The sequence below is a fragment of the Periplaneta americana genome, chromosome 9, assembly GCF_040183065.1.
Source record: "Periplaneta americana isolate PAMFEO1 chromosome 9, P.americana_PAMFEO1_priV1, whole genome shotgun sequence".
In the NCBI taxonomy this organism is placed as follows: Eukaryota; Metazoa; Arthropoda; class Insecta; order Blattodea; family Blattidae; genus Periplaneta; species Periplaneta americana.
The window spans coordinates 142066280-142083214 of record NC_091125.1 but is presented as its reverse complement, the minus strand read 5'-3'; the positions used below and the strand labels follow the sequence as shown (position 1 = coordinate 142083214).

The following is a 16935-nucleotide window of genomic DNA, read 5'->3' as shown; positions in this document are numbered from 1 at the left end:
ATATAATAAATTTAACTATCTAAGTAGTTCTTACAGACTTTTCAATTGCGCTGTACAATAAATAACCAGAGAATACAATCCCAATTATCTAATCTTTTGCTTTATTTATTTATTTTTTTTTTGTCTGTGTCTGGTTATATTTTAATTGGGTAGTGTAAAATAGATCGTATCTTTTATCTTCCTGTTGGCTCCGGTAAGAATTTTCAGTAGAAGATGCTGTGAGGAATAAAAATGTAAATGTTTTATTTTAAATTGGGTTAGTTTTCGTCACCAGGTGCACTACTAAATGCATGGAGTAATTACTCTTTTCGCTACTTGGTGCGCTGCTAGATGTAATAACGCCCCTCCCTCTAACAGGTGGCAGCAAGATCATTTTCTACAAGAATGCCTCTAGTATGTGTTACGGGAAACTCGATAAGTTTCGCATCCTATTATATATTCATCCATGGTGGCTATGTTTCACTTTATTTTTTCATCTGCATTACTTCCTTCTTTTAAAACCGACTTTCAATCCCATGCTGTGTAGGGAAGAACATATCTCTGGACCAGCAATGAAGTCAAGCTCACATTGCAGGCCTCCTTGATTGTGTACCAAGTTTCACGTCCAAAACAAATTGTCACTCTAACATGGGTTTAAATGATTCGATTTTTATCATTTCAATAATCGTTACAGTTTTGTGGGATGATTAATAACAATCGAAGCTCCACTATACAGGCATTGAAAACCAAACACTATATATACTTCACTCATTAAAATATTACATAATGTATCTTTTCAAAATTATTTTCTTGGGAAAGGGAAATATGAGAGATGATGAAGATAATGTAAAGTTCCTAAAATGAAAGAGAGCAACTACTAATATAAACAACATGGGATGGAATAAGTATTAAAATAAAAAAATAAAAAATAACTTCGAGAAAATAAGAATTATCAATCTTTTCTTTAAATTAAGCTGCAGACAATTCTTTTAACTTACCTTATATCCTACTGTTTTTCTAAAATAATATATCTCTTGATCCAAAAGTTCGAACAACCGAGGTGGAAAGAATTGGAAATCTTGAACAATAGGTTGCTTTGGAGGCCGTGGTGCCTGAAAGAAAATATTAAATATTATTTCACAAACTTTTACAAGAAAGGTTACACAATTTAACCAAATATCTCTAGAACGGTATAACATGTCTGTCTCTAGAGTTTTATTCTTGTTAAAAAAGTAATAATGAAAAATATCTTACTTTTGGTGCCTTTGGTTCTGAGACCCGAAGAGCTTCACGAAAGTAGGCATCAACAGCATAGTTGGCTTTTCGTTCTCTTTTTGGGGGCTCAATCCAGTTCCCAATACCTAAAATTTTCTGCTTCTCTCTGAAAGACATAAAAAGTAAATATATTAAATTTCCGGATATTCAGGCAAAGAATATTTGTGCATTTTCTCCCTCCCCTTTCATTTATTAGTTCACAATACAGACGACGGCTCTTGTGACAAGATGAAGTACTGTATGAATTCAGTTCATCATAAGTTCCTATTATGATTTACAGTAGAACCTCTATTATCCGTGGTAATGAAGGGGGTAGAGTGAACGGTTAATCAAAAAAATCGGATAATCTGCACCATAAAAAGTTTTCATAAACTAAGTACATAATATTTTCGTAATTTTACTCCATGGCCTTTTCTTTGAATACAGTAGGCAGTGGATCAGAAGTTCGATAATTTAAGTCTGTTTTTTATTTACAACTCATATTTGATTATCCGATAAGTCAGTTATTAAAACATTATTTATTGTACTTATGTCTGGTTTTCAACGACGGGTTTTTAATGGCCAAGAAAACTCCTTATGACGACTGTCTGTGGAAAGATAGAAATAGTAGAGGTCTCATGTTATAGATTTACAAATTATATGCAGTTTATATTTTGTTTTTCATTAGCCTAAATCGCTTACAGTTGTAATTCATATCTCGTATTGTGATGTGAGATGAACCACATTTTCTCTTTTCCTAAACCACACAATTACTTGCACTTTTTTCCGTAGTAAACATGTTTTCTTTTGACACTTGTAGAAGATATTTTGCATAAGGGTAAAGGTTTATAAAAAAAAACACTCTGTAAAAAAAAATTCCTACTAATATAATGTACAGTACTTCATATTTTTTTCTGCGAGCAAGAAAGACAGTCAGATAATCCACAGATCGGTTAATAGAGTGACGAATAGATTTTACTGTACTGCAACTTAAATCAAGCACCAAATCCATTCTCACTGGTAATTTAGAGCTCCAGCAGCCTTGGAAGTATTTGCTCAAGAGATCACAAGTCACAACAAGGTCTCCGGTTACAACAAATCTCTACTTCCCTTCCTTGAAAATAAGCACGACAAAAATGTGTGTAATACAGGTTTAATGAAATGCAACTCTAATTAAACAAAAGTTGTAAGTAAAAAATCTGATTTATACTATAGTCAGATCCCTGTTATTTCCAGTATGATTCTTCCTCTTTGTTTATTTCTTAAGCTGATCACATTGTTGCCCATTCTATATACATGCTTCCCGCCAAAAAGGACAGTACATTAATTAATAGCTGTTTATTAAATGTGGCAGCAGTGGAGTGCATAATGTCATCAGCAGCCAACGACAAGGCTCACATGTTTAAATATAGCCAAGCTGCATCATGATTGGCTAACAAATAACAGCAATGCAGTTATAAAAACATGTCTTACATATAAAAATAATTTAAATATAACAAAAGTGTAAAATTGTTTTAAATCTTCACTGTTAAAATGTGTTAAAAAAGGTAGGCCTAATATACTGCATTGTCATTTCAGAGTCATTTACTACACCTTCAGCGATATGACGCTTTAAGGTATATTATATTTTTAACAAATTTTAATACAGTGAAGTTTTTAAAGTTTTAAATTTTGGATTTTTATTATACATATTCGTACATGCGGAATTCATAGTCGTCACTTATAAATGAGTGAACCCTTAAGTGGTTACTTATACTCATTTCTAATTCATGGTTGTCCCTCATTCACATAATGAGTGATTACTTAAGTGAACTGATCTGTACCCTTAAGTGACCACTTATTTTCAAAATAGATACTGAGAATGATTTTGAGGATTTTGTGGAGTTTGTTGAACGAATTGAGGAAAATATACGTGTGACAAAAAAAGGTATATTAGAGACATGGATAATCCTCTGGAAATGTATAGTGAACTGGAATTTAAGAAGCGATATAGTTTTCAGATCAATTCGAAGTTGTTGCTCTAGCCAAATTGATCGTTATTTATTTATTTACTTACTTACCAGTATTCATTCATTCATTCATTCATTCATTCATTCATTTATTTATTTATGTCTATAACAGGGGAAAGCCCCATTTACAATAGACAGTACAGGTATTTGTTTAAAAAAACATAGAATTGCATATAACATGAAAAAAGAGATAAAATAGATACAAGTGTAATTACAAATTAAACATTAAAAAAAAAATAGATAATACCTAAATAAAAGACACAGTAGATATAAATGAAAAATACCAAATAAAAATAAATTGAAAAGAGTTAAGTACAGATATCACAGCCAAAAATGTAAAATGTTGCTATAATTGGCAAATTACAGAGTAAATATAACTCTATGTTAATAAATTCAATATACAGTATTATATAGTAGGCCTAATAGGCTTAATTTATTTATTTAAGAAATTCACTACTACAGAACAAGTTTTCCAATTAGTAGGATATCTGATTATAACTACCATGCAACTAGAATTTAACATATCATGAAACTATTGCTGTATATAACTTATAATATTGATAACTCGTTGTTATAGCAACTCCACATGTAGAGCTGCTTTCGATTAGTTCAATGAGAGTCAACTTTTGTTATGACGTCATGTCCGGCAGCTGTAAGTGAGCACTCATTACGTGAAAATAAGTGTTGTCTATGAATTCGGAACTGACTTAAGGGTTCCCTTATTATAAGCAAACACTTATTACTCAAGGGTTCACTCATTTTATAAGTGACGACTATGAAGTGTTATAAAATAAATCGATAACAAATAAATACATAAAAATAACCTCATTTCAGTAAAAAACTTGTCCCTTTTTATTATAAGTTTAATCACTTGATCTATATTCATGCTAATAAAAATTATTTGATTTATTTATACAAAATACGACGACATGATGGGAAGAAGACAGTTTCCGATTTAAGTTGGTTCTAATTCATACCTGTAATCCTCTCCTTCAAACTGATACACAGAATCTGTACCAGGTGCATCCAATGTAAAATTCCTGAGTGTAGATTCTCCCATTCCTGCCAGCTTCTGTTTCATTTCTTCTGTCTGCAGAACATAAAACAATTGGCGATTACTTAGTCTTCTGATGCTATATAATGTAAGCTGCATTGCTCATGTTTATATCAATATGACGACTTTCGTGGATACTGAATCATGTAAATTAGTGACAATGAAGGGAGGCACAAGGTATCTAAACTAGCAACCATGTTTCGACCAACTCCACAACTTACATTCACACTAATACACTCAGGGACAAAAAAAAAACCGGACACTTGAATATTTGCTGGTATTTTGCAAAACATTATCTTCTCATACAATATTATGGTAGCCATCTGTTGTTATGGAGACGTGTATACATTGTTGATTGTTTTTTGTTTCATAAACAAACCATTACAACCAAATATTCCAATTTTGCTTTCAGAGTCTCAGCTGTAACAATTTTGTCTCAACCATTTTGTGCTTCATTATCGTTATCATTCGTGATTTCTTTATTTTTACATTTTCTGAGTTTAAGTGGGGTTGTAACATTTGTCTTATAACAAGATGCGACCTGAAGATGTGGCTCGAGCTGTAGCCCTTTACGATGACGGACGCAGTGTACGTTACATTGCAAATGTTATGAATATGGCTAGAAGCACAACCCATGATGCCATAAAACGGTATAGAGAGACCCTAGAATATACCAGAAGACCAAGTTCGGGTCGTCCAAGAGCTACAAATCCAAATGAAGACAGGTATATGGTGTTGAGAGTTCTTAGGGAGCGCAACCTGCCAGCTACTAGTGTAGCCCAGCAATTTGTTAACATGCATGGACGCCCAATTTCGGCCAAAACAGTTAGAAGGAGGTTGAAAGCAAGTGGACTGATATCAAGTAGACCTGCAACTGGTCCCAGACTTCTCAGGATGCATCGTGTTGAACGACTGCGTTTTGCAAATGATCACAGGGATTGGAGAAATGGACAGTGGAGCTGTGTTCTGTTCACCGATGAGTCCCGTTTCAATCTGTGCTCACCTGATGGACGTGAAAGAGTTTGGAGAAAGAGGGGAGAACAATTTTCACAGTGTTGCATTTCCGAAAATGTGCCGTATGGAGTGGTGGAGTGATGGTTTGGGCAGGAGTATGTACGGATGCTCGTACAGAGTTGGTTTTTGTTGAAAATGGAAGGCTAACAGCTGATAGGTATATAAATGAATGTTTGGCTGATCATGTTGTGCCATTTGGCCAATTTGTAGGCGATAATTTTGTTTTAATGCATGATAATGCACGGCTGCATATTGCCCATGCAGTCGGAGATTATCTCCAAGAAGTGGGAATCCATGTTCTTCCATGGCCAGCAAGGAGTCCAGACATGAACCCAATTGAGAAGTGTGGGACATGCTGGGACGGCGTGTTAAGAATAGACGACCGAGACCAGAATCGTTACAAGAGTTGAGGCGAGCACTTGGCGAAGCATGGGAACTTATTCCTCAAGAAGACATTGCTAACCAAATTGAGAGCATGCCAAGACGTATGGATGCAGTTATTCAAGCCAGAGGGGGTAATACCCGTTACTAAAAAGAGTTTTTAATGTTTAAGGCACCATAAAATGAAAAAACAGTTAGACCAAATGATGCCATAGTTATACGCCCTTTGTAATTTTTTGTAAATTTTCTCATCAGAGATTTTTTTTTCAAATGTTGTCGTTTAAGGTGCTAAATGAAACATTATTTTGTTTAAATGGGTTTTGTTTGATTTTGAAATAATTGGCAACAAAATACAAGCAAATATAGAAGTGTCCGGTTTTTTTTGTCCCTGAGTGTATTATTATATTTTTGGATAGTACCAAGAACAAGATTGGACAAACACAACATGAAACAACACTGGAAGCCTCTGCAGCAACTCAGTTTGAGCTCAGTTGTCTGGATTAGCCTGATGTAACGAGCTCAACAGAGTAGGCGACCTCTCTGGTCTTACCCTGATGATTACGGCTAGGATTTTGATGAAATTGCATCTTTTTTCTAGTAAGCTAAAAACATAGCTGCTTTATTATTTATGTATTATGTGATAAACTGAGTGTTTTAAGACATATTTGTTAGCGCATTTTTTTTGCATTGTTTGCCTGTTTCAACTCATAAAAGCATCTTTTGTTTCATTCAGTCATTTTTTTAGGTATTTTCATATAATTTTGGCCATAAATCCCCATTATTAATGTAATGTTTATCCTCTGATATTTTCTTTACATATTTCGCCCATTAATACACATTATTTTGTATAATATTTTAATCGTTTTTCTAAACAAATACAGTGAAACTTCCCAATAGCGGAACCGCCGGGGAAAAATTAAATGTCCGTTATTGAGAAGTGTCCGCTATTTAGAAAATCGTTAGCATGTACTGTATACAGTACAATAAAATTTTCATACATATTCACCCTTCACAAATATCAGTAAGTTTACTTTTCCAGTCAGATGCAATTTCTGGATGAACAGAAGCAGATTCACCACATACACTTGTCTAGCCAACAACCCGAAGCTTTAAAATTAGAATAGCCCAACTTTTTTTAATTTCTAAGGCTTTCTCTCTAATCAAGGTCCCAGGTAAAGGCATCTTATTTGCTCTAGCACGGCAGAACCATTCATATGTTAAATTGTCAATGGCAAGCCCCTCAGTTTTAGGAAAAGCTTTTTTTGTGTTCTCATTTGCATTCTCAGTGTATGATTTTAAAATAACATCATTGTTTTTCAAAATTTCACTAACCTGAGTTTTTCCCACATTAAACTTTGTGGCCAGCTCACGAACACTTAATTTCTCCTTCTCACTACACTTTACAATATCCACTTTCTCTTTTAGTGACAAACGTTTAAGTTTCTGTGACATTTTTAATGTGACTGTACTTCCAAACACTCAACTTGACAAACTAAGAAAGTACCGTAAATTGGGGTTACTTTGAACAGAGAGGAAACTTTGAACATTTTTTCAGAAAATCATATTTAGGTTTCTACATGCTGCACTTGTTATAACATGGAGGTAAATTATCATAAAATCATTCTCATACCAAATTTACCTCCATCTATAATAAGTGCAGCATGTAGAAACCTAAATAGGGTTTTCTGAAAAAATGTTCAAAGTATCCTCTGTGATCAAAGTAACCCCAGTTTACGGTATGGACTGCTCACGTACAGTATCACAACTAACAACTGTGCTGCTTACCTTCAATAAAATACAAGAACGTTCAAATGCACGATAATGATTGTTGCAAAGAATTCCATTTAATTTACAACCGTCTTTTTCTTATTTTTTTTTTTTCACGCTGTTTGTTATTTGGAAGTTTTAATTGTTGTTGGGAGATACATTTCAGTGTCCGCGTCCGTTATTGAGAATGTCCGCTATTTGGAAGAATTTTATCATAAGGGCCAATGTTATTTTGCAGAGGAATTTTAAAATGCCCGCTATTGAGAGGAGTCCACTATTGGGAAGTGTCCGTTAAGAGAAGTTCCACTGTATTGCCATTTTAACGTAGTACATCCCATGTAATGGATCAGTCCAACCACCCCTTCAATATAGACTCCTCTATACCTGCCAATTCCGGATAAGAGTGGCCTCTTGGTGGACTACATGAAAACTAAATGTAGCCTAAAGTAAATCCATGCTGCTACAGCCCATGAAGGGCCAAGACCAATCAGCTGACTGCTGACCTCATGTTCATATGCCGAAGCAGAGGTGAATGATCATATATGGAAACTACATCAGGTAAAATAGTTAATTAAAGTGTACTACTTAGAAAAAATTATGTACAATTTAATTTAATTACTAGTCTAAATATTAAGTGGTACAAAACCTCTTTTCCTACTAAGCCAGTTATGTAAGATCAGTTTTTAGGGCATTTTTAAGGGTATTTTTGAAAGATTTTTAGGTCATAAATACATTGCTTTTAGGACATTTTTTCACGATTTATAGGTCATCAAAATCCTAGCCCTACTGATGAAGAAACCTGTAAGTAGTTCCGAAACGTTGGGAATATCTACTTCCAGGACACAATGGAGTACTCAATCCATAAGTGCTAAAGTCTTTTGCTGCGGTGAGTCTCAGTGACAAAATGATGTTCCAATTACATAACACTTCACTCATTTTTTGGTAGAATTCGAAAACACTTTTGCACATAATGAAGATACTGGGTCATCTATACAGTGAATAAATGTACACAGAAAGAACAATAAGACTATACCTTTGCTTCTCCCTTCATGAGAATAGTATCTATATCCTCGTCAGTAATGGCAGAATCTTTAGACGCAAAGACTTGGTTTGCTCCATGCCTGATCATGTTCAGCATCTCATCTTTGTTCAGTTGGTTTTGCTTGTTGTCAACAAGACGACCTGGAAAAAAAAATTACTATTTTAATTTAATCATCAGCAGCAGCATCCTACCAATGTTAGGCCTATTAAGATTGTTATGGGCTCTAAAGTAAAGAATACCCTCTTCCATTTTTGAGGGCTCTTCCTAAATTTATTTTCTCTTGGTTGTCACTAAAATAAGTAACACAAAAAAAAAAAAAAAGAAGATATAATACATAAATAAAAAATCTGAATTGGCGTATGAATGCAGGAAGTATAAATAATTTATTTTAACATAACTATAATTACCTGTGGGCAGTGCTATCATGGAGGCCATACGGGGCTATACACCGTATGGGAACCTACAATTTTTTTAATTAAATGTATGGGGAAAAGAAAATTTTGTCTGTACAGAGCCATATAGCATATGGATGCCTACGTTTGTATGCGGAGATCTGTACAGATCTTAGATCATCTCTTGCTGTTCCTAATTTATTTGGTTTGATGTTCATAAACAAAAATTGTCCACCTCTGCAGCACTGGAATCCAGAATTTTATAAAATAATGGTTGAAAAACAAGAAGTGTTGCAAATATACACTCCAAGATTCATTGAGACAAGTGTGCATCTACAGTCAGGCTACATGGTGTATTCTTTAAATCAAGCTTGTTGTACAGTAGTGGCAAAAAAAAACCGGACCAACCCTTGTAGCTGATTTCAGAGCCTTGTTCACTCCAGAGCACGATAGACTGGTAACGAAGACTTTCGTGGTTCGAATCCTGCCTGGGAAGGAAACTTTTTTTTGTTCCTTATTCAAATTTATTTCCAATATTTTTCGATTGCTGGTAAAATTCATGTTCTGGGAATAATAAGTTAATTAAGTAGTAAAATATCGCTGCAATCGAAAACTGTTGGGAATAAATTTGAATAAGGAACAAAAAAAAAAAAAGTTTCCTTCCCAGGCAGGATTCGAACCACGAAAGTCTTAGTTACCAGTCTATCGTGCTCTGAGTGAACAAGGTTCTGAAATCAGCTACAAGGGTCAGTCCGGTTTTTTTTTGCCACTACTGTACAATTAAAATGTAAAGCAAAACAATTTCTTTACTTCTTCTTTAATATTTAAAAATTCATTAAATGAAGTCAGAGAGATAGAGAGAGGAGAGTAAAATATATTTCAAAGGAGAAAACAAAGGGTGGAGCATATGGCCAAGGGAAAAATTACCACTGCCTGTGGGTAAGGGCATAAATACTACATTCCACAAACTCTGATATATTTGTGTTGAGAAGTAAAGAGAACCTTCCTCGGATGACAAAACAGGATGATACAGGTTTAAAACTACATCAGTTTTCACTTTTCTCAGTAAAAGATGTATATGATATATGATACATATTCAATCCTGGTGGTCCTTCATATTTCTTGTATTCCAGGCAGCAGTTCCTTTCTTACACTATTTACAAATGTTATGCATTGACATACAGTGACCTAACACTTGCTCTGGATTAGTCTTTACTTGTTTCTTCATTTTCACTTATTACTCTCTAAAATTCATATCACTTACTTTCGTATTATTCCTATCTTATTCTAATTCTCAAGTATTCCTAACAATTACGATTACTATTAGATTCAATTCCTACTCAACTCCCCCATTTCACTTTAATTAACGATCTAATTCTTTTTTGCTAATTAATTTATTTATACCATTTTGATCTTATTTATATGTCGGAAACACACACACATGGAAGCCTGTTACAGGAAATCTGTAGATATATCACATCAAAGAGCAAAAATTAAAACTACATTACCGTATTTATCCAAATTTAACCTACACTTTTTTTGCTAAATTAAGACTGTTGAAATATATCTGTGAGTAATATGCAGGCATGAACAATGTAAATATGCATACAACTTGAATGGCTAAACCATTGGGGTCGGTTCCAGCTGTGCATCCTATGGATACCTTCAGCTTTAGGAGTCTATGGCGATACTACAAATCAATGTTACACTGCGAGAATTCATTTCCTGTGGATATATCGATTATGGCATGGTTACGAAAATAATAAAATTAAAACTGTAAGTACCCTGCTGGATGACCAGCTTGTCCAGCCTCAGTTTCACTTCTGCTCTCTCCACGATCTTCTCTTCTACTGTGTTTTCTGTGATCAGCCTAAATACTTTCACTTGTTTCAGCTGTCCAATACGATGGGCCCGATCCTAAACAAAAGAATATAAATTACCTTAATTATATAATAATTTTTCCCCATACTTTACTGTATGAAATATAAACAATACTAATAAGTACGACATTAAAATAAATTAATGACTATATCAATGGTTGTGGTGGTAGTGGCAGTGGTAGTGGCAGTGATGGTGGTGGTGGTGGTGGTGGTGGTGGTGGTGGTGGTGGCAGTGGTGGTGGTGGTGGTAGTGGTGGTAGTGGCAGTGATGGTGGTGGTGGTGGTGGTGGTGGCAGTGATGGTGGTGGTGGTGGTGGTGGTGGTGGTGGTAGTGGTGGCGGCAGTAGTGGTGGTAGTGGCAGTGATGGTGGTGGTGGTGATGGTGGTGGCGGTGGTAGTGGCGGTGATGGTGGTAGTGGCGGTGATGGTGGTGGTGGTGGTAGTGGCGGTGGTGGTGATGGTGGTGGTAGTGGCGGTGATGGTGGTGGTGGTAGTGGTAGTGGCAGTGGTGGTGGTGGTGGTGGTGGTAGTGGCAGTGATGGTGGTGGTGGTAGTGACAGTGATGGTGGTGGTGGTAGTGGCAGTGATGGTGGTGGTGGTGGTAGTGGCAGTGATGGTGGTGGTGGTAGTGGCAGTGATGATGATGGTGGTGGTGATGGTGATGGTGGTGGTGGTAGTGGCACTGATGGTGGTGGTGGTGGTAGTGGCGGTGGCGGCGGTGGTGGTGGTGGTAGTGGCGGTGATGGTGGTGGTGGTAGTGGCAGTGATGGTGGTGGTAGTGGCAGTGATGGTGGTGGTGGTGGTAGTGGCAGTGATGGTGGTGGTGGTGGTGGTAGTAGTGGCAGTGATGATGGTGGTGGTAGTGGCAGTGATGGTGGTGGTGGTGGTAGTGGCAGTGATGGTGGTGGTGGTAGTGGCAGTGATGGTGGTGGTGGTGGTAGTGGCAGTGATGATGGTGGTGGTGGTAGTGGCAGTGATGGTGGTGGTGGTGGTAGTGGCAGTGATGGTGGTGGTGGTGGTAGTAGTGGCAGTGATGGTGGTGGTGGAGGTGGTGGTGGTAGTGGCAGTGATGGTGGTGGTGTTAGTGGCAGTGATGGTGGTGGTAGTGGCAGTGATGGTGGTGTTGGTAGTGGCAGATGGTGGTGGTGATGGTGGTGTTGGTAGTGGCAGATGGTGGTGGTGATGGTGGTGGTAGTGGCAGTGATGGTGGTGGTGGTGGTGGTGGTGGTAGTGGCAGTGGTGGTGGTGGTAGTGGCAGTGATGGTGGTGGTGGTAGTGGCGGTGGTGGTGGTGGTAGTGGCAGTGGTGGTGGTGATGGTGGTAGTGGCAGTGATGGTGGTGGTTGTGGTTGTGGTGGTGGTGGTGGTGGTAGTGGCGGTGGCGGTGGTAGTGGCGGTGATGGTGGTGGTGGTAGTGGTAGTGGCAGTGATGGTGGTGGTGGTAGTGGTAGTGGCAGTGATGGCGGTGGTGTTGATAGTGGCAGTGGTGGTGGTGGTAGTGGCAGTGATGGTGGTGGTGGTGGTGGTAGTGGCAGTGATGATGATGGTGGTGGTAGTGGTAGTGGCAGTGATGGTGGTGGTGGTGGTAGTGGCAGTGATGGCGGTGGTGGAGGTGGTGGTGGTGGTGATGGTAGTGGCAGTGATGGTGGTGGTGGAGGTGGTGGTAGTGGCAGTGATGGTGGTGGTGGTAGTGGCAGTGGTGGTGGTGGTGGTGGTAGTGGCAGTGATGGTGGTGGTGGTGGTGGTGGTAGTGGCAGTGGCAGTGATGGTGGTGGTGGTGGTAGTGGCAGTGATGGTGGTAGTGGAGGTGGTAACTAGATTAATGACTGTAACCCACCATAGCCTGTAAATCCATCTGAGGGTTCCAATCCGAGTCATATATGATAACAACATCAGCCGTGGCAAGATTGATACCAAGACCGCCAGCTCTAGTAGACAACATGAAGATGAACTTTTCACTCCCTGGTGCATTGAATTCATTGATCTGCCTTTGCCGATCTTCATGTGGTGTTTGTCCATCCAATCGACAGTACTAGGGAAGAAATAATTACACATTTTTCAGAAACATACCAATTCAACAGCAACAACAGTAAAATTGTTGGTACTCAATCACATGTGTAAATAAATAAATAATAATAATAATAATAATAATAATAATAATTACTGAACAATATATTACACTGACTGGTTGAATTCTATAGTCATTGGCTCTTCTCAACTGTTATCAGAGTTTTCAATTTGTACATCTATAATCTTTTCGCTGTACGAAAAATCCTAATGTAAACAATAGCACGTGACTGAAGTGAGGCTTCATTCAGTGGTGGTTCCTCGAGGGAGGGAAGGGAGAATGTCCTCCTCACATTTTTCTTCTTTTGAAAGTAAATACCAAATGAAATATATGCCTTGAAATTCGAGGAAGACTCGATAATTTTTAAGCTCACAGCTATAAGAAAACTTCGGTTAATCGAGTTTAAACCACGAGCACTCATGTCCTGCTAGAAAACTGTGAGAAGGATGCGAGATTGTTTGTGTGGAGGACAGTAAATCCATTCCTCCTTTACTGCAGTTAACACACATAGACAACAGCACGCTAGCAGCCAGAGAAAGAAGCAGAGTTTTAAAGCAAGTAAATGAATGGATAGGGAGGAGATCCTCCTCTGAATCAGCACAAGGGTGGGAAATAGAAACAGACTGATCTTCCAGCAAGCTCGCTACTGCTGCCATCTAATGATGCTGCATTCAACCAGACTATAACATGTCATCTAGGAGGAGACACAATAAAAACAGTTTTAACATAAAGCTATGAAAGACACCATATAAACTTTTTTTTAAATTATAAATCAAAATATATTCATTGCACTTTATATAAGCTATGTTCATGGTTTGAAACTTTCGAGGATATCTGAAAGTTGAAGTTGGATTTATATAAAACAAAGAGGAAGTAGTTCTAAGTTAGTACTGCAGATCTTTTTCTCTGAAATTCACTTCCATTCATTGTCTACTAGACAGGGCAACAGCTAAGTTGTCAGTTTTGTACAAATATATTTGAAATTGAAGGTACTGCAAACTACATTATTTTTAACATAAAAAAAAATTAATCGGCCATCAGCAGCTTTGAACAATAATGCTAGTATGACTTTATAAGAACTGATATTCTTCAAAAGCATTTGATACTGAACTTGTAAAATGTACATGTGGCAACACAGACCACGTGGGTGGATGCAGTGTTCTTGCTTTTCTAACAGATTACGGTATTTCTAATTCCCATTTCCGTAAAACGGTTCCATTTACGTGTTAGTAGCTGGTCTCTTCCAACACATGTGATGCTGTAGTGTGCGTGAAAAATGCTGCAAGGTTGTGAATTTCCTTGTAATTGTTAATTTGTGCAATTATTCAACAATGAATGGGGGAAAACATTATATTTTGGACAATTTAGGAAACTCAGTTTACAAAAACAGATTACTGCTATACAAAAGGGAAGGCAAACCCTAACATTACCTGCTCTACGATGTATGCATATAGGCTAATTTGTAGCTTGTTTCTCTCAAGAAGGTGTCATTTTCAGCTGTTAACTTCTTTCCTCCTCTTAAGAAATATGCATGAGCCGCCACTGGCTTCATTGGCTGCTGTTTGGCGCCATAGATTCTCAGTACGTGTTCCCGCCTATTGTTGTACATTCTGCTTCATGTTAAACATTTTCCATTACTCATCATGTAGGCCTAAACTCACTACTATGCATTCGTTTGCTTAGGAAACATTTACTTTATAATTACTGTAACTAAATAATTTTAAACTTAGGTGTAAGGTCAATCACTGCCGGACAAAGGAGTTATTCCTTTTAAATCGGAGTCGTAAGAACTATCGTCGGCAGGATTTATGACGAGTCAATCCACAACAGCATCAGTTAGCCCTTCTAGGTGGAACATGCGGTCTGATTGACTTGCTCTGAATAGATAACATTGCATTCAACTCAATTTATTATATACATTTAAGACTATTTGTTTTTTTCTGCTTTTGAGAGGGTTTCCACTCTTATGTTTAATAACGACACATACCAAGGATGCAGAAGCCATACTTCAGTTCCATGTGCTTATGTGAACAACTACGAGCTGAAGTGATGCCAGCTTGTTACAAGAACAGACTACCTCGGTGTTACTGTTGGTATTTTTTTGGGTTATTTTACGACGCTGTATCAACATCTAGGTTATTTAGCGTCTGAACGATATGAAGGTGATAACGCCGGCGAAATGAGTCCGGGGTCCAGCACCAAAAGTTACCCAGCATTTGCTCGTATTGGGTTGAGGGAAAACCCCGGAAAAAACCTCAACCAGGTAACTTGCCCTGACCGGGATTCGAACTCGGGCCACCTGGTTTCACGGCCAGATGCGCTGACCGTTACTCCACAGGTGTGGACTGTTGGTATTCATCCGCGTTCACAGTGCATAACAAAATATAAATGTAGCTTTTTTTTTACATAGCATTTTACATATGAGTGAAGTTAAATGTTTCATCATATTTAATAATTGGCCAGCCTCATGGTCTAGTGGTCAGAGCTTCTGGCTATAGTTCATGAGGTCCCGGGTTCGATCCCCGGTTAGAGCACAGGAATTTTTCCTTTTTCCTGTGTTTGTCCATGGTCTGGAATTTAGGTTAAGTTTAGATTTAAGACCTCTCCTGGCAATACATTATCATAATCATCCTATCACATCATCGGGGTAATGTAACTCTGCCTTCCAGGCACCCCAACCTCAGAAGTGGGTTACAATTAAACCACAGCCAGGAGAGAAGACCAGAAATGTCGAAAAGACAACCTGGTGGCATTGGATTAAAAAAAAAAAAAAAAGAAAATATTTAATAATTAGAATTCAATTTTTTATTTTCAAATAATACAAGATTATGGTTTCCAAATACGAACTGCATTTTCCTGCATCATGTGAGTGTTTCGACTGTGAGCCAATCACGGGTATGACAGCAACGTGTTTATGTTTACATTAGGATTTTTCTTGCAGCAAAAACAGTATAGAATTCTGGTATGCATTCACACATGCAAGACCAATGGACTGGTAAAATTTCAAATCTACATGCTCCCCCTCCTTCCAATCAGATGATTTTTCAACCATTATAAAGATGACATTACAAATTGCAATATTTTCCTTCAAAGAAACATTACCATTGGAGATTTACCATCTGGTCATTTTATAGTATACAGTTAATGAAGTTGAATAACAACATAATTATTTATTCCAGTCTTCTGATCTGATATAAAAATGGAACTTTTTTTTTAGTAGACTTTTCAATCATGGAATTAATATAAACTTCTGTTCTATCACTTAACACTGATCAATCCTTGTTCTAACAACTGAAATAAATACCATACTACACAGAATAATTAATCTTTCATCAAATGAACTTACGTTGTAACACCTCCAATGGCAGTAATCTTCCAGAATATCAAGCATTCGAGTCATCTGACTGAAGATGAGAACTCTTGATTCCTGCTCTTGCAGTCTTGGAAGGAGTTTATCAAGTATAACCAGCTTACCACAGTTGTACACCTGAAATAAAAACATAAATCATGGTATTCAAATAACACTAGTCAACAAATTGAAACTTTTTTCGTGTATCTGGTGTGTAAATGGGTGAATTTATCTCATTTTAGGGTGCTGAATTCAGTGGAAAAATCAGCTATTTTCTATCACATCATATTTCCTAGATACACAGCACTGACACAAAGACAGCAATATGATATTGGCAGACACTGCTCATTTTAAATACAAACATAACATAATACTCAGAACCCACCAAAGTTTTCTTAATAACATTAAAAAAAATTCTTATAAACCAACAAAATCACAGTAATCCAAGATGTTAATATAGTGGAACCTCGATGCATCATTCCCGTTATCGTCATTTTGTCGTTTTTTTCGTGCTTTTTTTGGTGCCAAAAAAAGGTCCCACATAAATAACATTATTTTTTTCCCGGTTCCATCGTTCCTCGAACTAAAATGAATTTTTTCCGGTTCCATCATTCCTCAAACTATCATTTTATCGCATCGGTCATTGAGAAATCACGGTCCCAACGGTATATTTTCATGCATGGATAGTTTTCTTTTACTTTGAAAGGGCAAACTTTTAGCTCTCCATTATTATCTTTGAAGCAAGAG

General features: G+C 37.2%; 1 protein-coding gene across 2 annotated transcripts in view; it reads right to left on the bottom strand.

Annotated features, from left to right (window-relative positions):
- The window catches only part of Iswi (Imitation SWI), a 74992-nt gene that overhangs the window by 14535 nt on the left and 43522 nt on the right, over positions 1-16935 (bottom strand). For both annotated transcript variants that reach the window (XM_069836045.1, XM_069836046.1), the window contains 7 exons: positions 16186-16326; positions 12609-12803; positions 10677-10809; positions 8492-8640; positions 4220-4332; positions 1234-1360; positions 978-1091 (listed from right to left, as the gene is read on the bottom strand). In XM_069836045.1, the coding sequence (XP_069692146.1) occupies positions 978-1091; positions 1234-1360; positions 4220-4332; positions 8492-8640; positions 10677-10809; positions 12609-12803; positions 16186-16326 (972 nt within the window). The remainder of the gene's footprint in view (positions 1-977; positions 1092-1233; positions 1361-4219; positions 4333-8491; positions 8641-10676; positions 10810-12608; positions 12804-16185; positions 16327-16935) is intronic.